The 27,749-nt window shown below is 37.7% G+C and overlaps 1 protein-coding gene across 10 annotated transcripts in view; it reads right to left on the bottom strand.

The window, feature by feature from the left end:
- ACER3 (alkaline ceramidase 3) overlaps positions 1–27,749 on the bottom strand; it is a 162,359-nt gene that overhangs the window by 74,414 nt on the left and 60,196 nt on the right. For 7 of the 10 annotated variants that reach the window (XR_011995139.1, XR_011995140.1, XM_072725968.1 and 4 more), the window contains one exon: positions 11,272–11,324. The exons of the other annotated variants lie outside the window; for them this stretch is intronic. Coding sequence is in view for 5 of the 7 variants with exons in the window: in XM_072725968.1 (XP_072582069.1) it covers positions 11,272–11,324 (53 nt within the window). In the remaining 2 variants the exon portion in view is untranslated. The remainder of the gene's footprint in view (positions 1–11,271; positions 11,325–27,749) is intronic. 10 annotated transcript variants of the gene reach the window in all.

The raw sequence follows: 27,749 nt of genomic DNA, 5'->3' as shown, positions 1-27,749 counted from the left end.
TTTGTTCCAAAAAGCTGATACAGTATTACAATAATGATAAAGCATAGAATCAAAGATCTCAGGATCAAATGCCATCTGGTCCATCCAATGCTGTGTTATCTTGGTAATAATCTTACCAACAATTAAACTTATATGCAAATCAAAGTGTGTCCCACTTCTGCTCCAAATCTATTAATGGCTTATGGGGGGATAAAGTCCAAGAGGAAGTTTAGATCTGGCCTCTGGTTAGCTTCTCAAACCATATCTCTTACTATTTAGTTCAACGTCTACACAGAGCAGGTACTCAATAATGTAACAAATGTTAGCTATTATTACTGTTAGCACTGTCACTAACATCAACACACATTCCCATTCCATCCATAGCTACAACCACAATGCACTACTTGCAGTCCCCTGAGGTGCCAGATATACTGTCATCTCTGTGGGTTTGAGTTGGCCTGGCAAATTCCTATTCATCTTTGAAGATGCAACTCACACATGTGTTTGAGTCACCTGTGTGAAACCCTTTCTCTGATCTTCCTCCTCTAAATAATTTCTCTTTCCATTTCCAGAGCATACTGTAGGTCCCTTTACCACTACATTCACTAGTATATTACCTTCTTCATTTCTAAACCACAGCTTCCTCGAGGAAAGGACTATATCATCTTTATGCATACCTATTGCCCAAGTATCGATTTTTGAATTAATGAAAGTTTTTGCCCAGCTTATGCTTGGGCACCTCCAAGGACAGAGGACACAAGATCTTTAAGAAGCTCTTACTAGCTCAGAAAATTCTTCCCAAGGTGTCTCTTTTATGCCACTATGACCACAAAGAGCAAACAGAATCTTTTTCAACATGATAACCCTTCAAACACGAATCCATAAAACATTTATGTAGTACTCTGTGCCCTATAAGTATAGGGATACACCACGGTCAACCAGAGTCCCTGCTCTTAGGTATCTCACATTCTGATACAGAAGAAAGATATTTATAAAGCAAAAGATTAAGGGCAATAACAGAGAAGCACAAAGCAGTTGTAGAGGAACATATGAAGGGTACATATCCTACCCTGGGGCCATGGAAGGCCTCCTAGAGAAGCTGCCACTTTGGCTAAGACTTTAAAGGACGAACAGGAATTGTCCAAGGGAGGGAGGGAAGTGTAATAGGGCCAGGCATGAAAAATGCATAAATCTGAGAGATTCCAGTATGTACAGCTGAGTGAGGGGAGTGTCTTCTCTTCTTCAGGCTACATGTTCCCAGTTTCTTCCCCTCAAGCATCAAGACTAGAGTTTTAGTTCTTTGACCATTTTGGTGTTTCTCATTTGAAACTGACAAGCCAAGTCAGTCCTCAGAACTGAAATATAGTCATGCTGTATCTACTCAGCACACAGTAGGGGAGACAATCCTTCCTTCCCTCAGATACTCAGTCTCACCTTGTCTCAACACATTCATGAGGTTGTTTCTTTATATATGTGACAGACACACACTATCATCCAGGGTTACTGTTTTAGGAATAACAAGCAGGAACAATCCCAGAGATTTAAAAACTTACCTAAGTCTTAAAAAAAAACAGGCGTTTAAGGGAATGTCAGAGATTGCCATATGTACAGAATTAGAGTAGATATGTTTTGCAAATTGTTCTGGTTATCCATTACTGTATAACAAACCACCTTAAAACTCAGTGGCTTAAAATACCAAGATTTACTTTGCTGATTAATATGCATTTTGAGTAGATCTGGGAGGGAGTAGTTCATCTCTCCTTCACTCAGGGTTAGCTGGGACAGCTCAAAGGCTGGAAGCTAGAATCATCTAAAGATTCACAAACTCAAATTTTGGGCAGTTGATGCTAGCTGCAGTCTGGGGACTTCAGGTGAGGCAGGAACATTTATACATGACCTTTCCACATGGCTGAATGGCTTCTTTACAACATGGTGCTGGGTTCCCAGGGTAAGCATCCCAGGAGGATGAGGAAGCAGCTCTATTAGAGTTTTGCGACTCACTTTTGGAAGTCATATAGCTTTATGTCCACCACAGTAACAATCCTGTGCAGATTCAAGGGCAAGGAACAAAGATTATACCTCTTGAGGAAAGTCAATGTCACACTGTAAGAAAAGCAGGTGGCATGAGATATAATTGGTGTTAGGATCTTTGGAAAATATAATGATCTGCAACATAAATAAAACTCAGGCAGTCCAGGTGACTCAGCGGTATAGCGCCACCTTCAGCCCAGGGCGTGATCCTGGAGTCCCGGGACTGAATCCCTTGTCAGGCTCCCTGCATGGAGCCTGCTTCTCCCTCTGCCTGTGTCTCTCCCTCTCTCTTTCTGTGTCTCTCACGAATAAATAAATAAAATCTTTAAAAAAACAAAACAAAACAAAAAACAACATAAATAAATCTCAAAATTGAATTAAACACCCCCAACCCCCAAGGACAGGAGGTAGTCTGTGATGGGGGAAACAAAGGCACAAGAAAAATTATTAAATTTTGTTACTCCTATAGTCCATTGACAAGTCCTTGAAACAGGCAGAGTGACATTCCTCTAGGGACTCAAGTGACTTGAGGTTGATACTTTGCTGAGGGCAAAGAACAATCTTAGCCCAACCCCCAGGATCCTGTGAGTCTACTTTAACATATAGAAATTCCTTTGGAAATTTTCTTTATCTCTACCCCTCACAATATATGTTGGCAATTATTCCCCAAGCATATGCCCCACTAATAATCATCTGAAGGGTCTCATGACTCAGGCTTTATTAACTAGTAATAAATGACCTTTTCCCAAAAATAGTTAGCCCCCATCAAGGTCCTGGAAACCTTGCTTCCAAAATTCCTCAGAGACTTTCATTATCCCTGACCCCCACCCAACTTGTAAGTCTATAATGGGCCACTCCTCATGACCCCAGTGCAGCTCTTTCTGCCCACAGGCCCTGTGAGTAGGACATCTCAAGAATTCTTTCTTGACCGTTGGCTTCAAGCCCTAACATCTTTTCTACATCAGTCTGCTTTAGAATGAAGGACATTCAGATTGGCTTATTGTTACTACTCCTCTAAAGCATATTTGAGTCTTTAAAGTCTCTTTTCTTTTAAAACAAGCATAAGCATGTGCTTTCTTTATTACAAAAGTTATTTCATGTTTATTATAGAAAATGTGTAAAACATAAATGCAAAAGAAAGAAATATAATTCCCTGTAATCCCACAATCCAGGGATAACTATTTAATACTTTAATGCATCTCTTTAGTTATTCACTCATGTGTTTAATTAAATGTCCTTCCTTTCTTCTTCAAACGCTTCTTCCCTTCCACTTACATATTTAATGGGCATATTCCATGTGCCAGTGCTAGTCTATATGCTAAAGTAGAGTGGTATTTAAAAGTAGGATCACTGCTCTCAACAAGTTTACATTCTATTGGGGGAGACCAGGCCAGTGTGACTGGAGTGTAGTAAACAATGCAGAGGAAGAGTAAAAACTGAAGTTGTAGAACTTGACCATGGGCCAGATCATGTAGGCCCCAGTAAAGATTTAAATTTCACTTTAAATGCAAATGGATGTCTTGGACAGTTTTCAGCAGAACAATATAATTTAAAATTTAAAAGACTAACCTGAATGGCTGCAGGGGCAACAGCTCACTATTGCAGTAGCAAGGAAATGAGACGGTGATGGCTTACACAAGGGTAGGCATTGTGAAAACAGAACACATTATCTAGTTTATATTTCAAAAATCAAGCCAGAAGAATGGGTAATAGATGTGATGTGAGGGATGAGGGGAAGAAAGAAATCAGGGATGATTCTAGGTTTCAACTTTGGCAACTATGTAGAGATGGCATCAGAGTAGATACTAGGGGAGGAACTGGTATGGAAAAATAAATAATTACATACTGCCCATATTAAAGGTTGAGATTCTACTAGACATTGAAGTGGTATGTCAAACATATAGTTGGTTATACAAATCTAGAGCTCAAAGATGAAGTTAGAACTGAAGACAGATGTTCTGAAGTCAGCATAAAAATCATATTTAATAGCATGATACTATATGAGATCACCTAGGAGAGAATACAGAGAATGTAGCCTAAGACTAAAAAAGTGGCCACGGCCCCTTCCTCAGCACTTCCTGCAGAGGTGGCAGCCGTCTCCTACTCGGCATCATGGCTACCCTCAGACCTCTGATAAAGTCCAAGAAGTACATCCGGCACATGTCAGACCGATATGTGAAAATTAAGCGCAACTTGTAGAAACTCAGAGGCATTGACAATAGGGTACACAGAAGATTCAAGGGCCCAATCTTGATGCCCAACGCTGGTTATAGGAACAAGAAAACAAAGCTGCCCAGTGACTTCCTGAAGTTCCTAGTCTACAATATCAAAAAGCTTGAAGTGTTGGGACGCCTGGGTGGTTCAGTTAGTTAAGTACCTGACTCTAGGTTTCAGCTTAGGGCATGATCTCAGGGTTGTGGGATCCAGCCTCCCATCCAGCTCTATGCTCATCAGGGAGTCTTGCTTCTCTCCTTCTCCCTCTGCTCCTCCCCCTACTTGTGCACATGTGCATATGCTCTTTTTTAAGATTAATAAAATCTTTAAAAAAAATAAGCTTGAAGTGCTGACATGCAACAAATCTTACTCTACAGATATTGCTCACAATATCTCTTCTAGGAGCCACAAAGCCATTGTGGAAAGAGCAGCCCCGCTGGCCATCTGTCAACAGTCCCAATGGCAAGCTGCTCAAAGAAAATGAATAGACAGCTTAAGTACATGTCATATTTTAATAAGACCATAAAACTACACACACACACACACACACACACACACACACACACAAAGACTGTCCAGTCAGGTAAGGAAGAAGGCTGAGGGAATTTCCTTTTACATAAAGGAGAAGTAGGAAGCCAAAATAAGTGTTTCACAAAGAAAAAAGCAAATATTGTGTGGAATGCTGAGAGATCAAATGATAAGACAGAAATGTATTTATTGGATTTGGCAAGATGAAGGTCACTGGCAATCTTAAGAGCAGTTTCTGTGAAACGAAGGAAGAAATACCTAACTCAATGGGAGGAAAAGAGAGGGAGGTAAGTGTAGAGAGAGCAGACACTCAAATGGTTTTGATGTGAAAGGGAATAAAAAAATAAATCAATAGCTGAAGCTGGACACAGGGTCAAGGGAATAATTTTTAAAGGATAGAAGTTATTTGAGTATGTTTGTAAGCAGATGGCAGTGAATGAATGTAGTGATTTTTCTAAAGACTGTGGTGGAGCAAGAGACTGGGCTGGAGTATGTAACTGCAGGCTTAAGTCTTTGAGTAGGAAGGAGGACTTTGAGAGGAGATGAGACTTCTCTTCCACAATAATAGAAGGAAGAGGATAGTGGTAGAAGATGAGGGAGTTTCTTATTAACTTCTATATTCTTGGTGAAATACTGAAGGTATCAGTGAGGAAAAGGGGACATGAGGCAAAAAAGATATAAAAAGAAATCTAAAAAGCAAGACCAACAACTGTGAAATAAATAGTTCTGGAGAATGAAAACTGAAACTGTCAGGGAAATGTAATGGTACTGTCTTAGGGCATTGAGTGGTTGGTTATTTGAGATTTTTGTTCAGTAACTTAAAAGTGAAATCATTTAGGGACACCTGAGTAGCTCAGTCAGTTAAGCATCTGCCTTTGGGTCAGGTCATGATCCTGGTGTCCTGGGATTAAGCCCAAGTCAGGCTCCCAAGCTTAGTGGGAAGTCTGCTTCTCCCCTCCATCTGCCCCTCCCCTTCCCACTCTCTAATAAATAAATAAAATCTTTTTTTAAAAAGTGAGGTAATTTAACAGACAATTTCTATGAGTTTTTTTTTTTTTCCTAGAATCCACTTTATTATGGCATCTGGCAGGTCTGGTGGACACAGCTCAGACCGGGTCCCTTTCCAGATGGATTCTGAGGGAGGAAGAGCCCGAAGCCCCAGGGCCAGCAGCCCCTCACTCACGCCATGCTGCTGCTCAGCTGCATGGCAAAGTCCTGCACGTGCTCCTTCAGAGTCTGGCGGGCATCGGCCTGCGCCCGCTTCTCCCGTGCGGAGAAGCTACTCAGTTCAGGCACAGTATAAGCAGATTAACTGAGCTTGATCAGGGTTGAATATTGCTCAGAAAACAAGGGGCAAAGGTTTGAAGGACATCTGTATGGGTGGATGGGAGTTATAATTTTGGGTCACAGATTACAAACTTTGTTTTTGTTTTTTTTTTATTACAAACTTTGTAGCAAAGGAAAAGAAATGAGGCAAAATGTACTTCCTTCCAGGTTTATTGTTTATAAACCTAATATCACATTATATAAAGTGTTGTCTTTATAACATTTTCCCATTTCAATAGTCTTCAAAATATTATTTTACTTATCTATTTTTTAAAGGTACTCAACCAGAGATCATGTTTCCTTTATTTTATTTTAAGTAAGCTTTATAGGAACCCCAATGTAGGGCTTGAACTCATGACTCTGAGATCAAGAGTCACATGTTCTACTGACTGAGCCAGCCAAGCTCCTGTCCCTCGAAATATTATTTTAAATGGCTAGAGTACATTTCAACACATAGATATACCAGAGTATATGTAATATATGTAAAAATCTCCCTTTTGCTAAACATTTAGATCATTTAAAAATCTTTACTATGTGTAACACTCAATTTGTAACATGCTTATAAAACATCTGTGCTCATTCCCAACTGCCCCACCCCCCTTTCTAATTACTTTTTTAGGAAGTATTTTTAGGAGTGCAATTACTGGGTCAAAGAACATGTACATGGTTTTTCTATTAAAAAAAAATAACTTGAGGATCCCTGGGTGGCTCAGTGGTTTGGCACCTGCCTTCAGCCTAGGGTGTGATCCTGGAGTCCCGGGATTGAGTCCCACATCAGGCTCCATGCATGGAGCCTACTTCTCCCTCTGCCTTTGTCTCTGCCTCTCTCTTGCTCTGTGTCTCATGAATAAATAAAATCTTAAAAAATAAATGAATAAAAATTAAAAAAAAATAACTGCAAGGTACAGAAAAGTTTGAAGGACAGTACAAAGAAGTTTTTTTTTTTTTCCTCTCGAACTGTTTGAATAAGTTGCTGACATCAGGCTCCATTACTACCAAGTACTCTAGTACATTTCCTACAAAGATATTCACTTGGGTTATAGGTCTTAACCAAATGGAATTTATCACAGGATTGCAAGGTTGGTTCAACATATGAGAATCAATGTACTAGACCATACTAATTATAATAAAGGAGAAAAACCAACAATGATCTCAAGAAATTCAGGAAAAAGAATCTGAAAACTCCAACATCTTTTCATGATAAAAACTCTCAGCAAACTAGAAATAGAAGGGAGTTTCCTCAGTCTAATAAAGGACATGCACACAAAACTCCAGCCAATACTATAATTAATGATGAGAAACTAAAAACTTTTTTCCTTAGACTAGGCACAAAACAAGAACATCTGCTCTCTCCACTTCTATTCAACAGTGTACTGGAATTTCTGTTCAGGGCGACAAGGCAAGAAAAATAAGTAAAAGGCATCCAATTGATAAGAAAGACAGAAAACTACCCCTATTTGCATGTCATGATCTTATACACAGAAAGCTCTAACAAATCCACATATGCACACACACAATACTACTAGAGGTAAAAAAATAAGTTCAGCAATGTTGCAGGATACAATAACAATATACAAAAATTATTTGTTATTTCCACAAATTAGGCATAAGTAAAAAAATGAAATTAAGAAAACTCCATTTACAATAGCATCAAAAACTATAATACTTATGAATACACTTAACAAAAGAAGTCAAGATTTGCACACAAACTATAAAACATCACTGAAATAAATAAAAGACTTAAATGGGAAGACATCCTATGTTCATGGATTGGAAGACAATATTAAAAATAGCAATACTCTCCAAGTAATCTGTGGATTCAATGGAATCGCTTTCAAAATCCCAGCTAATTTTTGCAGAAATTGATAAGCTGATCCTAAAATTCACATGGAAATGCAAGGGATCCAGAATAGCTTAAGCAATTTTTAAAAAGAGGAACAAATTTGGAGGACTCACAGCTCCCAATTTCAAAACTTACTACAAATCTACAGTAATCAAGGCTGTATGGTACTGGTACTGGAGCAAGTATAGACATATAAGTCAATGGAACAGAATTGAGAGTTGAAAAAAAAAAAAAGAGTTGAGAGTCAAGAAATAAATTCATACATTTATGATTGCCTGAATTTAGACAGTGGTGTCAAGACAATTCAATGGGGGAAAGAACAGTCTTTTTAACAAATGATTCTGGGGTAACTGGATATCCATCCACATGCAAAAGAATGAAGCTAGACTGACTTCAAATCACATAAAAATTTTTATTTAAAATGTATTAAAGAATCAGGAGAACAAATATTGTTAAAATGTCCATACTACCCAAAGCAGCCTATAGATTTAATGCAATCCCTATCAAAATAGCAACAGCATTTTTCACAGAACTAGAACAAATAGGGCAGCCCCGGTGGCACAGCGGTTTAGCGCCGCCTGCAGCCTGGGGTGTGATCCTGGAGACCCAGGATCAAGTCCCACGTCAGGCTTCCTGCATGGAGCCTGCTTCTCCCTCTGCCTGTATCTCTGCCTCTCTCTCTCTCTCTCTCTCTCTCTCTCTCTCTCTTTGTGTGTGTGTGTGTGTGTCTCTATGAATAAATAAACAAAATCATAAAAAAAAAGAACTAGAACAAAAAATCCTTACATTTGTATGGCACCACAAAAGATTCTGAAAAGCCAAAGCAATCTTAAAAAAAAAAAAAAGAACAAAACTAGAGGTACCACAATTCCAGATTTCAAGATATACTACAAAGCAGTAGGAATCAAAACAGTACAGGACAGGAAAAAAAAAAGATACATACATACTCATACAACTGAACACCAAAAAAACATTCCAATTAAAAAATGGGCAGAGGGACGGACACCTGAGTGGCTCAGCGGTTGAGCATCAGGGCGGGATCTCAGGATCCAGGATCGAGTCCCACATTGGGCTCGTTGCAGGGAGCCGACTTATCCCTCTGCCTGTATCTCTGCCTCTCTCTCTCTCTCTCTCTCTCACATAAATAAATAAATAAAATCTTTAAAAAATAATATAAAATAAAATAAAAAATGGACAGAGGACATGAATAGACATTTCTCCAAAGAAGACATAGAGATAGCTAACAGATAAAAAGATGTTCAACATTACTCATCATCAAGGATATGCAAATCAAAGCCACAATGAGGTATCATCTCACACCTGTCAAAATGGCTAAAATTAAGAACACAGGAAAAAATATGTATTGGCCATGAACTCTTATATGCCATTGGTAGAAATGATTTTTAGAAACCAGATATGAATGTTAAGTGCACTCTTTGGTACTGGGGTTTCATGCTCCCAGGTTGGCAGTGCTAATAAATGGATGCGTATATGTGTATATAGAAATACATGGGTATGTATATATAAATATATAGGAAATACATAATTTATACTGTGGGTGATTTTCGTTATTAAATCAATTAGCCACTTTTACTTCTAATACTGGGATATATAAAACATGAGTAGTAACTAAGATATTACATATGAAAGCATTTCATGATTGCTAGAGCTGGACAAATTCCAATTATTTTTTAGTATGATAAAATGCAAAGACTTATCTTTAGGATTATTATTCAGATGTTGCTCACTTGTATCACCATTCTTAATGTGGAAACTCTTGCTGTATATAGTTGGTTAAATATTTTGAACAGTATTCCTGACACTGTTTTGTTAAGTTATTGTTTTATTAGTTATTGTTTATTGTTTATTATTTATTATCTATTAGTTATTAGTTATTGTTTAAGTTATTGTTTTATCACTGTTGTCAGATATATCACACAGTGCGATGACTCCCTGCTTCTCTATGGCACAGTGCAAATCTGTTATGTCATTTCATCTCTTCACTACCTAAAAAGGTTTAATGAATTCTTTCAAATTCTGTTTAAATGTCTTTGACTTTTATACATTCTTCCAAGCTCCACTGTACTGCCACAGAGTACTTCTGTAAAAATAATTTTCATATTATACCATTGTTTATAAGTCTGTTTTCCCAGCTAGAAAAGCGTAAGAAATGTGTTCATGCTCAATTAAGTTAGATCAGTGTCTTATTCAATTGCATATTCTCCAAAGCAAGGACAGCCTTATTATAAATATGTGTTGAAAATCGGAATCATTCCTAAGGATTAATGCTTATACATTTAATATAGCTGTAATTAATAATTCACAGATCCTTCTGGAATAGCACTAATACAGCAGCTACCAGCCTTATATGGCTACTGAGCACTTGAAATAGACCTAATCTAAATTGAGATATACACCTTATTTCAAGACATAAAACATTTCATTAATAAATTTTTATACTGATTACATGTTAAAATAATATTTGAATATATTGGTTTAAATAAAATATACTATTAAAACTCATTTCACCTATTTCTTTTTAACATGGCCTTTCTTAATGTGGCTACCAAAAAATTTCAAATTACATACATACTCACATTATATCTCTACTGGACAGTGTTGTTCTGAGTTTGTGGGTTAGCAATGGGGAATAAAGAGGTAAACAGATCGAAGACTAGGGAATCCCTGGATGGCTCAGCGGTTTAGTGCCTGCCTTCGGCCCAGGGCATGGTCCTGGAGTCCTGGGATCAAGTCCCACATTGGGCTCCCTGCGTGGAGCCTGCTTCTCTTTCTGCCTATGTCTCGGCCTCTCTGTGTGTGTGTCTCTCATGAATAAATAAAATCTTAAAAAAAAAAAAAAGATCGAGGACTAGATATATGGCCTCCTAGAGAAAGGACAGTAAATAAAAATCCTTGCATAGCTCTAAAACTTTGCTAGCTAGAGGAACCATCCATTCAAATGGATGCTACTAGAGAGACATGAGAAAATGCAGGCATTGAAGAATATATATTATCTTAGTGAACTGACTGTTTTTACAAAATGTCTACAGGGGTTTCTACTCTCTAATCCTGCTCTAACATTATACATACCTGCACAGAGGAGGTCAAAAGCTATACTGCTCTCACTTGCTTTCTCTATGGACAACTTATATGTTCACTTCTTTATTTCACTTAGTCAAATTTGGATCCTTTGGCCTGAAATAAAAACTCCAGATATTTGTAATCTCTTTTTTTTCCCCCTTCAGTCTCTTACCTCAATAGCACCCTCTAGTACTGTACTCTTTTCTCAAATCTAAAGTGTCTCTGGGGTGAAGGGAAATAAGCATTTAGTTAATTTTGTCATTACTGACCTGCATTTCATATTTCAGAGTCATGTGGAAGCACCAGGATCCCATTCCTACCACTGAAATTAAAACAAACAAATAAAAAAAACCAATTAGCATGAAATTCTTTGGGGGTGGCCAGAGTGATGTGAGAAGATAATAAGACAATGCAAAGCACTGAATTTTAAGAACAAAATTTATGAAATCTTATGGCAGGATATAGCAGACTCTGTATAAGTTCTAGAATTGATGAAATTTTGATATAGAAAAAAGGTAAGTACAGTATAAGTTCTCATAAATTCCCTCTATAAGTGGACTCTTACTGGATTAGTCAATATTCTAAATTCTTTCTGTAAAATATACTATTGATAATTAGGATAAGTTTTTTTTTCTTTTTTTTTTTTTAAAGGGATAGAAGCTTATTGACTATACCACAAGGGAACAGTGGGCAGGACAGCAAAGGAGACTGTCTGCCTCTCAGGATAAGCTTTAATGTTCACAGCTAATTAGCTACTCTAGTACTTCCGTGCACTTTTATCCAAATAGCTGAATTATAAACTTACTAAGAACCAGAGAGTTATGTTTGTTCCCAAACCTATTAATGACACTGTACTTAGTTATCAGAAATGATTGCAAAAGACAGCTGTTGTTTCTATGAAAACTATTTAAAATGCTTAAAACAGGTTCAATAAAATAGAGTTGTTAAAAAAAAGAGTTGTTAATAAAAATTGCTGTTGAATTAAGTGTGGGTAAGATATCTATCAGATTGAGGAAAATAGCAAAAATCTAAAGATTCCATATTTAGGTCTTAAAATTCTTCCCAAGTGTCTCTATTTTAAATAAACTGCTTTCATTTTAGGGTTTTTAAAAATTTGTTTTTTGATGCAAGAGAAACTAAATAGAACTATAATAAGGATTCCATATTTAAAGGCCACGCCATGTATCAAATATCTGTCAAAGATTATATAACTGTTTTAATGAAAATAAAATTTTAAAGTAGGTATACATATAATTTTACAATAATTCTATGTTTTGAATTTTTAAAAATTAGCTGACAAAATATCAGTCCCTATTATACCTTACAAAAAGGCTTCTACTGTGATATATTCAGTTCAATTCAACAAGCATTAACTGAGTGCCTCCTATTAGCTAAATTCAGTTATGGTTACAAAGATAAGCTCCAGTCATTTGCCTTAATAAAGCATATAGTCTAATGGAAGAGACAGGTAGATAAGATGCCAATAAGTGGAGATATGATAAAGAGATAGAGAGTACCACGGGGAGCACAGTAGAGGGGTACTTATGAAAGATGACAGAGAAAAGAAACCAGAGGAGTTAGCCTTAAGGGTGTGTAACAGTTGGCCTTAACAAACATGGTAAATGAAGGCATCACCAAATAATCTGTACAAAGCCCCTTGAGAAAAATTTTAAACATTTGTTACTTTTGCTTTTAAAAAAGATTTGTTTATTTATGAGTGTGCACACACATGAGTGGGGTGGGGGGGCAAAGGAGGAAGGAAAGGGAGAGAATCTCAAACAGACTCCAAGGTAAGCGTGGAGTCTGACGCAGGGCTTGATCCCAGGACCCTGAGATCACAACCTAAGCTGAAACCAAGAGTCGGACACTTAACTGACTAAGCCATCCAGGCATCCCTTGTTATTCTTGCCTTTTTTTTAAATTTTATTTTATGATCTACTCATTTATTTGAGAGAGAGGAAGAGAACACAAACAGGAGGGTCAGAGGTAGAGAGAGAGAGAACCTCAAGACTCTGTAGTGAGCACAGAGCCCCAAGCAGGGTCCAATATATATCTTACAACCCTGAAATTATGACCTAAGCAGAAACCAAGAATCAGAGACTTTTAACCAACTGCACTACCCAATGCTCCATTAGTCTTGCTTAAAAAAAAAAAAAAAAAAATCACTCACTGTTCGAAATGAGGTGACAGAAGTAAACAGTTACTGCACTCATTTTACTAAAGAAATGAGGAAGCAGAATCATTGAGGTCTTTTTTCCCAAGGAAAAATTAGAAAGTGTGAAGGTGGAAAATCAATGGAAGACAGGGAGCTCACAAACTGTGGGTTAAAGCCACACACAATATACTGTGAGATAAAAAAAATTAAAATGTAGTGGGATGACCATTCTGAAAGGTAACTGGCCACTTAATCATGCTTTACTCAAGAACTGTTTTTGCCTAAACCTTTTTAAATGTTGTCTTGTACTGTTTATTGTATAGCATTAAAAGTCTGATTTTCAGAGATCTCTACAATTTACTTCCTTTCAACAATCTACTTCAAATGCAAAGAAATGTAATAGAAGAGCATTACCTTTCTCTATACAATGTTTTCTATTTCGCCACCTTAAAGAAAACTATCAATTTTTGCTAAAGCATATCTGTTTTGAGATATAATTCACATACTATAAAATTAATTTAGCTAAAGTGCACAATTCACTTGTTCGTAAATGTTCAGGTTGTGCAGCTATCATCATTATCTAATTTTAGAAGTTTCATCATCCCAAAGAGAAATTTCACATCTATTAGTAGTCATTCTTTATTTGTCCTCAAACCCCCCCATTCCTCAGCCTTAGTCGACCACTAATGTAATTTTTTGTCTCTACAGATTTTCCTGTTCTAGAGTTTTCATATAAATGGAATCATACAATATATATCTTTTCTGTGTGGTTTCTTTCACTTAGCATATTTTCAAGGTTCACTCATGTTATAGTATATTTCAATAATTCATTTCTTTCATGGATGAATAATATTTTATTCTATGAATATACTACATTTTATTTATCCATTCATCAGTTGATGGACCTTGTTACAAATTACATGCTTGTGTCCCCACTCCACCAATTTGGGGCTTTAACACCAAATGTAACAGTATTTGGGTGTGGAGCCATCAGAAAGCAATTAAGTTTAGATGAGGTCATGAAAGTAAGGCCCTTATGATGGGATTAGTGTCCTCAGAAGACAAGGAAAAGATAGGACCTCACTCTCAATCTGCCTGGCTTGCAACAGGACAGGCCATTTGAGGACATGGAGAAGTAAGTAACCTTCTGCAAGCCAAAAAGATCTTACCAGGAACCAAATCAGCCAGCACCTTAATTCTCGACTTCCCTGCCTCCAGAACTGTGAGAGATAAGTCTACTTGCTGTTCAAGCCACTCAGTCTATGGTATTCTGTTATGGCAGCTTGAGCTAAGACAGATGTTTAGGTTTTTTCGCACATTTTGGCTATTTTGAAGAACACAGCTATGAACACTCAAGTTTTTGCGCAGATACATGTTTTTATTTCTCTTGGGTATATATGGTATATATACCTAAGAGTGGAATGTATGGACCATATGGTATAATTCTGTGTTTAGCATTTTGAAGAACTGCCGAAGTGTTTGTCAAAAGCAGCTGCACTATTTTCCACTCCCATGAGCAATATGTGAACTTCTCTACATCCTCCCGATACTTGTTACTGACTGTCTTTCTGATTATAGCCAATCTAATGGATTGAAGTGGTATTCACTGTGGTTCTGATTGGCATTTCCCTAATGATTGGCTCCTGTAGAATGTTCTTTATTATAGATTTATTTTTCTAATGGACTTTATTTTTTAAAGATTTTATTTATTTGAGAGAGATACAGATATAGTGAGAAAGAGCACAAGCAGGGAGGAGAGGGAGAAGTAGGTTCCCCACTGAGCAGGGAGCCCAACATGGGCCTCCATCCTGAATGCTGGGATCATGACCTGAGCCGAAGGCAGATACTTAACCAACTGAGCCTACGTAAGCATCTCTTTTTTTGGAGCAGTTTTAGGTTTACAATAAAATTGAGGAGACAATACAAAGACTTTCCATACAAACCCTGCCTCCTCACATGCATAGTGTCTCTCACCATCAAGATCCCCTATCCCAATGGTATATTTGTTACAACCAATGTACCTACACTGGTATATCGTTATCATCCGAAGTCCACAGCTTACATTTTATGGTTCACTCTCGGGTATGGACAAATTTATAATGACTTGTATTCACCATTATCATAGAGAACTGTTTCATTATCCTAAATTCCTTTGCTTTGCCATTTCATTTCTCCCTCTATTTGAACCCTGGCAACCATTGATCTTTTTATGGTCTCCATAGTTTTGCCTTTTGCAGAGTATCAATAGTTGGAATCATCGCTTAGTAATATGTATTCTTTCACTTAGTAATAGGCATTTAAGGTTCCTTCTTGTCTTTTCATTGTTTGTTACTTCACCTCTTTTTAGCACTGAATAAATATTTCATTGTCAAAAGGCATCACAGTTTACCTATCCATTCACCTACTAAAGGACATCTAGGTTGCTTCCAAGCACAGCCTTATAAATAAATAAAACACCTGTGTGCAGGTTTTTGTGTGAGGACAAGCTTTCATTTCTTTTGGGTAAATACCAAAAAGTGTGACTGCTGAATCATATGATGAGTATATTTAATTTTGCAAGAAACTGTCAAACTGTCTTCCAAAGTGGCTATACATTTTGCATTCCCACCACTAATGAATGAGAGTTCCTGCTGCTCCACTCATTTCCTTTTCAATAAATATTTACTGGGCCCTCAATGAGTTCCAAGCATTTCCTCTGAAATAAATGAGTGAACAAGAGAAATAAGGTTCCTGTCCTCAGAATTCTAAGCCATTAAAAATATGAAAAGGGCCATTTCAAAGCTTGGGAGTCTATTATATACTGGGGTTATAACAACATCTAGGGAGTCAGAGGATGGCTATTGGGGGAAGTAACACATAAGATAGGGCTTGAAGGATAAACTGGAGTTAAGCAGGTAAAAGGATTTTTTAACAAATGAGCTCATTCTGTGTAGAAGGATCAGGCAGATGTAAAGGGCAAGGTAGTACATTTAAAAAATGAAAGATCTGGGCAGCCCAAGTGGCTCAGTGGTTTAGCGCCATCTTCAGCCCAGGGCGTGATCCTGGAGACCCAGGATCATGTCCCACGTTGGGCTCCCTGCATGGAGCCTGCCTCTCCCTCTGCTGGTGTCTGTGCGTCTCTCTGTGTCTCTCATGAATAAATAAATAAAATCTTAATAAATGAATAAATAGTCATAATAAAATCTGATTCAGATTTGTACTTTATATTAAAGACAAAGTACATTGTTGAAAAACTATGCACATATACACATGCATACATACAGGGACTAATATAGCTTTGCATTTTTAAAAATATTGCTTTAGTTACAAGGCAGGAAAATGTCTAAAGGAGTGGTCTCTCAACTTTGATGGCAAAAAAAATTTTTAGAAACCTCACATATATATATATTTATTTATAAACTGTATATACACTACTGTGTTAAGACACTACATACATTTTAAAACACAAAAAGTAGAAACTTAGAGGAGAATGAGGTAAAGAAAGAGGTAACATATATACAAATAGAAGTCACAAAGTTTTCTTTGTGCACCTCAACAGATCATTTTCCTTATCACGTTGGGCTGGGAGCATTCTACTTGATGACTACAAGTTTAAATAATAAAGACTAAACTTGCAAGGCATACATGAAGCTTCATAATCTAATTCCACTCATTTATTTTACTGCAATTTGTAGTTCAGTCACACCTGACTGCTTACTTGACTGATCTCTCTTTTTTTTAAATGTCTTTTGTGAAGCTTTTTTTTTTTTTAAAGATTTTATTTATTTATTCATGAGACACACACACACACACACACACACAGAGGCAGAGACACCGGCAGAGGGAGAAGCAGGCTCCATGCAAGGAACCCGACATGAGACTCGATTCCAGGCCTTCAGGATCATGCCCTGGGCTGCAGGCGGCGCTAAACCACTGCGCCACCGGGGCTGCCCCTGACTGGTCTCTTATCTCACACTATCAACTTCTAGTCTCCTCTGCCTTTGGTCGTCTTGTGATTAGCTCATCCTTTCAACCTGGAAATTTATCCCCCCACTCCAAACCCACCTGCCTATAACCTATGTCTCTGCTCACTGAAATGTTACACAACTTGGGGCACTGGCTGGCTCAGTCGGAAGAGCATGAGACTCTTGATCTTGGGGTAGTGAGATCGAGCCCCATGATGGGTGTAGAGATGACCAAAACAAAAACAAAAACATGAAACCTTACACAATTTCTAGATCCAACTAATTTTTGCTCATTCCTATTAGCTTCTTGTGAAACAATTTCAAACTTCAGAACTGTTTAAACAATGGTAAACTGCTGGGTATGTTCTACTCAGAATCACCATTTCTAATATTTTGATATATACACCCATATATATGTGTATACCTAAATGTATGTATATGTAAATATATTATGTATACACATATAATTATTTTTATGAGCCATTTATGAGTAAACTGAATACCTCACATCCCTTAACCCTTAATATTTCAGTGTGTATCCCATATCCATTTTATTATTTTTTCTCATATCCATTTTTTTTAATTTTTATTTTTTTAAAGATTTTACTTATTTATTCATGAGAGACACACAGAGAGAGGCAGAGACACAGGCAGAGGGAGAACAGGCTCCACGCAGGGAGCCTGATGTGGGACTCGACCGAGTCTCCAGGATCACACCCTAGGTTGAAGGCGGTGCTAAACCACTGAGCCACCCAGGCTGCCCTCCCATATCCATTTTAAAAGTCACCTCCTAGTCAAATCTTCCTCTGCTTTGTCTTCCATTAAGACAACCATACAAGACATATATAAGAAATAGTGTTTGACTAGGCAAGTAGTTATCAGCTTTTGGAGAATGCTATTTTGCCTAGAGAACCTTATAAATGCTATGTCCTTGTTCTAGAAACTCCTAATTCAGTGAGTACTCTGGTACCTGTATTTTAAAGGCCTGCCAATGATTTTGCTGAACATCAAAAGTCAAAGATCACTGTCAAATTTTAAGATTCATAAAGGCATGGTCCAGCTTTCTATAGTTCACTAAAGAATCTCCAGAACCTAGCACAGTGCTGAACATATAAAGAACATTTATTAAGTACTCGCTAATTGATTTTTTTTCTTCCTCCTCAGTGATCCAGCACTTCACATTAGAGTATGTGTATGTGTAGTAGAGGGTAGTGAGGAATATCTCTGAATTGAGAAAATATAATAGGGGAAAAGAGTTCCAAAGAGGAAAAACATTATTTCAGTAGAATGTAGACAGTAAGAACAGAAAGGCCTGCCTCACAAGCTGATGTCTGAGATAGAACTTAAGAGAGATTCTAAGGCAGATACAGCAAGGGAGAACATGTAAGTGGAGAACACATAAACAATTTGAGTAAAGGTATGGAGATGTGGACAATGCTTAAGAATAGGCATTTCATTCAATAGAACTGGAGTATCAGAGAGGAAGAGAAAATATGTCAGAAAGGTGAGCTGGTAGCATATAGTGTTTTTAGTTTGCACCTGTTATACCAGTGCCAGGTATAGTACTTTATATACTCTACCTCCAAAACTTTCAAAAGATCCACAACGTATTCCCACATTATTGTTCCCATTTTGTACAGGAAGAAAGTGATGTTTGGAAAGGTTATGAAACTGACCAAGGTCAAATAGCTAGTAAGTGGCAGAGCTCAGATTAGAAACAAAGTCCTTCTGTTCTAAAGCCTTGCCTTGTGTCACATTTACTCTTGGAAACAATGAAAAGAAACCACAGAATTTTGATAAGGCTGTATGGTGGCAGGTGTCCAAAGGAAGAGAACTTTTACTTAGGAAAAGAATGCATGATGTCACCTGTGAAATTGGTAAGAAGTATAATGAGAAGTATAGGTTGTCAATTAGAATGACAAAAATGGAAAGAAAGAGGCTGATCCTTGAGATCACAAAGATAGAACCTGAAGACTTGGCCAATGAAGGGATATGGGAATACCAAGAAGGGGGACTAGTCAAGGATGAAACTGTAGTTTTGTACCCAGGACCTAAGGAAACTTGTGGCACAGGAAACAAAGGCAGGAGGTAGCTTGCAAAGGGAAGGAGAAAAATAAACTAGGATGTCCAAAAGCAAGCCTCTACCGTGAGCCAGATGGGAAACTCAGCCACATGCCTACATTTCACAAGAAATCAAAGTAGAGTTCAGGAACTATTTTGGTCACTTTCCCTCTAATCAGTGGTTATAATGTCTCTCCAGGCATTAAAATAATGGGAAGAGGGACACTTGGGTGGCTCAGTTGGTTGGGCGTCTGCCTTTGGCTTGGATCATGATCTCAGTGTCCTGGGACTGAGTCCTGCATCAGGCTCCCTGCTTCTGCTGTCAAATAAATAAAATCTTTAAAAAAAAATAACAGAAAGAAAATGAGGGGTGACTGGCTGGCTCAGTCAGTAAAACATGGGACTCTTCATCTCAGGGTTGTGAGTTTGAGCCCTCACATTGGATGTAGGGATTACTTAAAAATAAAATCTTCAAATATATATAACAGGAAAATAAGACCAAGAGTATAAACAGTGATAACTAAGTCTCTTAAAATAATTTATCATACGGACTATACCCAGATCCAGGGGAAAACTATGATGTGCTTATGTGCTTTAATGGGGAGGAAGGAAGTAAAAACCCTTCTAGCTGTAAATCTCAACAAGCCACAAAAGCAAGATTTTTATTTTTTTATTTTTTTAAAAAGATTTTATTTATTTATTCATGAAAGACACACACACAGAGAGAGAGAGAGAGAGAGAGAGAGAGAGAGAGAGAGGCAGAGACACAGGCAGAGGCCTGCATGAAGCAGGCTCCATGCAGGGAGCCTGATGTGGGACTCAATCCCAGGTCTCCAGGATCACACCCTGGGCTGAAGGCAAGCGCTAAACCGCTGAGCCACCCGGGCTGCCTTTTTTCTTAATTTTTTAAAAAAGATTTTATCTATTTATACATGAGACACACAGAGAGAGAGGCAGAGACACAGGCAGAGGGAGAAGGACTCGATCCTGGGACTCCAGGATCACACCATGAGCTGAAGGCAGATGCTCAACTGCTGAGTCACCCAGGCATCCCAAAAGAACAATTTTTAAAACCCCACCAAAATTAGTAATATCTACATACTTTTACAAAAGACTTTATTTATGAGTATGCATTTTTTAAATTAAAGGTTTTATTTATTATTTATCTGAGAGAGACATACAGACAGCGTGAGCTGGGGGAAGGGTCAGAGAACGGGGGCAGAGAGCAGACTCCCTGCTAAGCATGCAGCCCAACGTGTAGCTCGATGCCAGGACCCTGATACCATGACCTGAGCTGAGGGCAGACACTTAACCAACGGAGTCACCCAGGTACCCCTATGAATATGAATCTTAAAATGAAAAATAAGCTTGTAATTTAAGGCTGTACATAAAATTATCTTGACAAGATACAGGTATCTAGAAATTATAAACTTTAATGAGTCAATGCTGATCAAAACTTAAGAAGGGATAATTTATTGTGGTAAGAATATGAATCAAAACAAAATTAGAGGTACCAAATAAAATGCTTTCAAAAGCCATATATGTGGAAATATAAGTCAGTCAGATATTTAAGAATCAAACTTATTTTCATTAGATGAGAAATGTGGGCAAGGTATAATTTCAGGTTTTGTTATTCAATTCAGGAAAAGACAGGAAAAAATATTCTACAGATGTTCAGTATTATTTTTTACTCAACAGAACATTATTTTCTATAGTTATAAAAAGGCTATCAAAAGAAAAACCTCCAAATCAGCTTTGGAACCTGTTTTTTCCTTTTTAAATCACAAAGGTGCTAAAACAAATTTAGTGTAAGCAAATTCTCCCAACCACAATGCTCTCTAAAACCTAATAAAAAAAATCAATTAATGTTCCCTTAAGATTAAAGTACATAACTAGTTCACTTAGATTTTAGGTAAGTTAGAGATACGGGTATGTCAAGAAGAGTGTAAGACTGGAACTCATGACGACTACAGAGTGAGGACCCAGTTCTCAATGAGCAATCTTTTTTTTTTTTTAAATAAGATTTTATTTATTTATATGACAGAGAGAGCACGAGAGCAAGTGCACAAGCAGGGGCAGTGGCAGAGTCTACCTCTGGGAGAAGTGGGCTCCCTATTAGGCGACCTGAGGCTCCATTCTCAGGACCCTGAGATCAGGACCTGAGCCAAAGGCAGACGCTTAAACTGACTGAGCCACCCAGAGGCACCTTAATGGGCAATCTTAAACCCACTTGTCTGACCCTCAGTTTCTCATCTATAAAATGTAAAACAATATTCTTATCTCTTTCAGTACTATAAGACTATATTTATGACTATATTTGGTTCTTTAAAAGTATCAGATTTTTATAGATTAAATTTCAAAGTCCATATTCAGTCTAAATATTTTTTTTAATTTATTTCCCTTTCTTTATATTTTTTAAAAAAAATTTTTATTGTTCAATTTGCCAACTATAGCATAACACCCAGTGCTCATCCTGCCAAGTGCCCCCTCAGTGCCCATCACCCAGTCACCCCAACCCCCCGCCCACCTCCCCTTCTACTACCCTTTGTTCATTTCCCAGAGTTAGGTGTCTCTCGTGTTTTGTAGTCTAAATAATTCTATATAAATCTAAGTCAAAGGGTGCCTGAGTGGCTCAGTCAGTTAAGCAACCAACTCTTGATTTCAATTTCTGCTCAGGTCATTATCTTGGGGTCGTGACATCAAGCCCTGCACTGGGCTATGTGCTGGGCGTGCAGCTTGCTTAAGATTCTCTCTCTCCCTCTCCGTCCTGCCTTGCCTCCATCTCTCTCCTCGCCCTCCTCAATATAATCAGTCTAAATCTTTAGCCTAAGATCATTCTCTGGCTCTGTGTGAACACTAAAGATCTTCATTTTTATCTATCAGTATTCTGTATTGCCACCACCTCAGGACCAATACTCTCCTTCCTTCTCTGAAACAGCATGTCTCCTAACAAAGGCCAATTGGGCTCTTGTGCTCTAGGATATCATCTATTCTCCTGTATCTTCAATTTATCATCACCTTTCTCTCTTGCATCATTAATATCTACTTCTCTAGTGGATTTTTCACATATTCTCTAATACCTCCAAAAGTTACCCTTCTGTCCCATTACCTATGCCTTTTAATTTTCCTGAGTTTTCAAAAGAACTGCCTCTACTTCCTCACCTTCTTCCCCCATCTATTCCTCAAATCCATCCACACTGCTACAACTGCCCTTTTCTGTCTTCATCTCACTCAATCTTTTAGTGGCATTTAGTAACTGAAACACTTTTCTCTCTAGTATTCTGTAATGCCCGATTCTTCTGGGTTTTCTTATCTTATGATTGCTTCTTCTGGGGTTCCTCTGTTGGCTCCTTCTATCCTTAAGGTCTAAGTCAGGGGCTGTAAATTCAAATGCCCAGAGAGGCATTTGAATAAAATACTTAAGTGAAGAACGATAAGGAAACAGTAGAGATTGTGGTCAACTGTACAGACTATTCTAAAGAGAAAAGCTTGGCTGACTGCTCCCATGCAGAAATACAAGCCTAGTTATGTTGCATCTTCTAATTATTCAAAAGGGTACAAAGATCTGGATATCTATGGGAACTCTCTCAATTTTCAAATATAGACAACCAATCTTAAAATGGTTAAATCTGGGGGGACTGGGTGGAGTTGGTTAAGACATTCACCTTGGGCTCAGGTCAGGATCCTAGGTTTCTGGGACTGAGCTGCTCATCCACATCCATACATCTACATCTGGCTTCCTGCTCAGCAGGGAGTCTGCTTCTCTCTCCCTCCCCCCTGCTTGTGCTCTCTCTCTCTCTCTCTCTCAAATAAATAACTAAAATCCTTTAAAAATAAATAACAAATAAATAGGTTCAATTTTTAAAATATGGGCCAATTAAAACATGTCTGCATGACAGATTCTACCTTTGGATTATATACTTGTGATATTTATATGCATCTTTCGCCATCTTCCCCTCTTGCATTCATTCCCCAACTTTATGACAATTATGACTAAAGCCCCCTCTGAACTCCAATCTCACATATTGTAACACCTACTTGACTCCTCATTTAATGACTCACAGGCATTTCAAACTTAACATAATCAAAACAGAATGCCAGATCTTCTCTCTACACAGTTGCTCAAACTAAAAATGTAGAAAGTCAGCTAAAGATTGTTTTTTTTTTTTAAACTCCCACAATTAACTCATTAATGAGCCCTCCAGGCACATCTCTAAACTATGTCTCGAGTCATCTACTTCTCTCCAGTCTCCACTGTCCTAGTCTAAACCACTATTACCTCTCACCAGCACCACTACAATGATCTTGTTTCCCAGCTTGTACTTTTACTGTCCACAAATCCATTCTCCTCAAAGCAGTCACAGTGATCTTTTAAAAACATAAATAGGACCATGTCATATTCCTGCTAAAAACCCTCCACTGGCTTTTAGAATAAAATCCAGACTCTTTACTTTGGCCCTGCATGATCTGGCCCTTGCCTAAATCTTTCCACCCTCATATTCTGCTGCTTTCCCCTTTAACTACTAAAGATCGTTAGGGGAGAGTGAGAAAGGAAACAGCTACTTACAACGTGGTGTATTAAATGCTGTGGTAAAGATATGCGCTGTATTCAGTGGGAGCACAGAAAAGGGTCACCCAATTCTATGAGGGACTGAAAAAGGTTTAAAGGCAAGATTTCTAGAGGAAATGACACTATGCCAAGTCAGGAAGGATAGACATGCTGAATTTACCTGACAAAAGAGGTTAAAGGCAGAGATGTAAAAATATAGATGGTACTAAAATCAGCAAGTAGTTTGATATAAAGTGTAAAGCATACGTGGGAGAGTTATAGAAGATGAGGCGAGTAAGGCAGAGTCCATATTAGGACCAACCTGCCACAACACACAGATTTTCAAATAGGTTGATCTTTCTTTTTAAAAAAAGATTTGTTTATTATTAGAAAGAAACAGACAGAGAGAGAATCCCAAAGGAGACTCCACAACCAGCACGGAGCCTGACACCTGGTAGATCTTACAACTCTGAGATATAATCTGAGCCGAAATCAAGAGTGCTCAACCAACTGTACCACCAAAATGCCCCTCAAACACGTTTTTTTTTTTTTTAAGATTTTATTTATTCATGAGAGACACAGAAAGAGAGAGGCAGAGACACAGGCAGAGGGAGAAGCAGGCTCCATGCAGGGAGCCTGATGTGGGACTCGATCCCGGGACTCCAGGATCACACCCTGAGCCAAAGGCAGATGCCCAACCGCAGAGCCACCCAGGCATCCCAGGTTATTCCTTTTAAATAGAAAATGGTTGGGATGTCCAGGTGGCTCAGTGGTTGAGCGTCTGCCTTTGGCTCAGGGCATGATCCTGTGATTCCCAGGATCGAGTCCACATGGGGCTTCCTGCATGGAGCCTGCTTCTCCCTCTGCCTATGTCTCTGCTTCTCTCTCTCTCTGTATTTCTCATGAATTAATATATAAAATCTTTTTTTAAAAAAATGGTTGAACTGAAAGCTGCATGCTTGGCTGAAGAACACTGGTGAGATTTAGCACAGTAAACCAGTTCTCACCATTGACCCGCTACTATTTGCTAACAGGTGTAAATTTTCTGGATAGTACACAAACTGGTACAAGTAAGAAATTCAATAGAATTGAGTTATTTAAGCCAAAGGAACAAATGTGAAATGTGTGAAAACAAAACAACATTCATTGATCCTTAAATAATGCAAATTAGAAATACTAGAGATACTTTTTTTTTTTTTTACTAGAGATACTTTTAAAAAGAATCTAAGCTTGGGACCTTTGGGTGGCTCAGCGGTTAAGCATCTGTCTTTGGCTCAGGGTGTGATCCTGCCATCCCTGCATGGGGCTCCCCAGAGGGAGCCTGCTTCTCCCTTTGCCTATGTCTCTGCCTCTCCCAAATAAATAAATAAAATCCTAAAAAAAAAAAAAAAAAAAGGAATTCTAAGCTTTCCTTTTCTTCTTCTTACCTGCAAACTGATTCAATCACATGGAAAATCAAACAATTAATGTCTGGGTGACTCTTAGGCAACATTTCATCAGTATGTTTCCCTTAAAAAATCTAAGGTATCAAAGTTAAAATCAAATTCACATTTGAAAAAAATTAAAAAATAAAATTCACATTTGTAGGAATTATCTAGAATATTCCAAAAACAAGTAACAGTGACAAGCTTCCCTACATGACCATGGCTAGTGAAAACAGAGGCAGCTGAAATAGTAATGGAATTTAATAAAAAGGTCACTGTACCATCCACATATTCTAATTAGATGTTCATATTCACAGTACTTCAGTACAGTTTTAAGAGTCTCTCAAGCATATAATAGAATTTCAGTGAGTTGGAACCTCTTGATTCAAATACTTTGGCGTGCTACCAAACTTTTTCAAGGTTACAAGAGAATACAGATATGTTCTGATACCCATTTATTTTTATCCATTTGACTGACCACATCATGGCAAGAGTGTAAAGGGTCTTTGGAATCAGATCTAAACTAGAATCCTAATTCTATCACTTATTACTTATCAACCTTGGCAAGTTGCTTAACTCTCTTTGAGACTCAGCTGCCTAAGTTGTAAAATAAAAGTGTAACAATGTTTATCATGAAAAGTCATTATGAGGATTATCTAGCATGTACCTGGCATACAATAGGCATCAACAAATTTTATTTTATAATCCTTAACTCAAACTATTAAAAAAATTCATGTACATAGAGAATGGAGTCATTAGATTTTAGACGTAGGTTAGCTCATTTGCCATGACAGAAATTAAATGGTTAAGAAATACTATGAGTTCCTTTTAAATTCTATCACGATTTATCAAAATGTGTAAGAAGGACCTAGAATAAATGAAAAAAGAGAAGGGCATATTACTATGAAGTATCAAAGGTATTAATGGTTTAAATTATGATTATTTAAAAATTATTAAATAAAATAAAATAAAATAAAATAAAAAAATAAAAATTATGACCCCAGGTCAGAGGCTTTGGTGTTATTTGGTGGTGTCAAAACAATGCCAGCTACAATTATAGGGCATCATAATCCTACTTTCCCTGTGAAGTTAGCACTCACAGGAGAAATAAAATGCACTACCATATTAGAGAAGCAGTAGAGTGTAGTGATTAAGAGAATAAGCTTTGGAGAGTTGTCCTAAGAAGTTTGGACTTTATCCCTAAACTGATGGGAAGTAATTTAGGGTATTTAATAAGAGCTTTTCTAATCTATTACTTACCTAGTGTATAACATTACAGTAACACATACATAGGCAGAAGCCAGTATATCTATTTAGCCTTATCAGTGTATTTTGGATTACTTTCTCCCATCCCATTCCCAATGAGGATGCTGCAACATTAGTAGCAGACCGGGTATTTTACAGTGGTAGGTAGACTAATGACTACCAAGGATGTCTATATCCCAGCCCCAGAATCTGTGAATGAATATGTCACTTTATCTTAAATGGCAAAAATGACTTTGCAAACATGATTAAATTAAGGGCTCTGAGTTGAGGAGATTATCCTAGATTATTGCAGCATGCCCAACCTAATCACCTGAGTCCTCAAAAGTAGGAATCTTTGGGAGATGTGACTGGAAAAATGCTCAGAGATGGAAATTTACGTAGCTTTGAAGATCCAGGAAAAGGGCCATAAGCCTAGGAAGCCAAGAGAATGTTAGAAAAGGGCCATAAGTCATACAGGCTGGAAAAAAAGGAAACTAATTCTCCCCTCGAGAGTCAGAAAGAAACACAGACCTGCCAACCTTAATTTTAGCCCACTGAGATATGTACTAAAATTCTAATCTACAGAACTACAAGATAATAAATGTATTTATTGTTTTAAGCCACTTAGCTTGTGGTGCTTTGTTATATTAGCAATAGAAAATCAACATGATTACTAACAGATGGCTAGCATGTTAGTTAATAAACTGATGTCTTTAAAAAACTCTTGCCTATGAACTTCGGCTCCTCTGAAGACTCAGAAAAGTAAAGAGGCAAGTTAGAAACTGGGAAAACATATTCATGATACACATATCTGACTGAGGATTAATATCCAGAAAATGTGATACAAAAATGAGTAAGGAAAAGACAGACAACCCAATTTTAAAACGGGTAAAAGATTTATAGAGGCACTTTATAAAAGATGATATCCAATAGGCCAACAAGCTTTTGACAAGTACTCAACATCATTACTCAATGGAGAAATACAAATTAGAACCTCAGCAAGACACCACTACACATCAAACAGAATGACTAAAATTAAAAAGACTTATAACTATAGGCAACAATGTGGAATAACTGGAACTCTCAGAGACTGCTGGTAGGAGCACAAAATGGTTCAACCATTTAAACAATTCTTTGGTAGTTTCTAAATAAATTTAAGGAGGCTACGGTATGACCTAGCCATTCTACACGTAGGCATATATACAAAAGAAATGAGTGCGTATGTCCATCAAAAGACATATACAACAGGGGCACCTAGGTGGCACAGTTGGTTAAGCGTCTAACTCCTGGTTTCGGGTCAGGTCATAAATCTCAGGGTCCTGGGATTGAACCCTGTTGTCACACTCCATGCTCAGTGTGGAATCTGCTT

This window comes from Vulpes vulpes, chromosome 11 (genome assembly GCF_048418805.1).
Source record: "Vulpes vulpes isolate BD-2025 chromosome 11, VulVul3, whole genome shotgun sequence".
In the NCBI taxonomy this organism is placed as follows: Eukaryota; Metazoa; Chordata; class Mammalia; order Carnivora; family Canidae; genus Vulpes; species Vulpes vulpes.
Note: the sequence above shows the minus strand (reverse complement) of the source record. Positions and strands in the feature narration are given on the sequence as shown.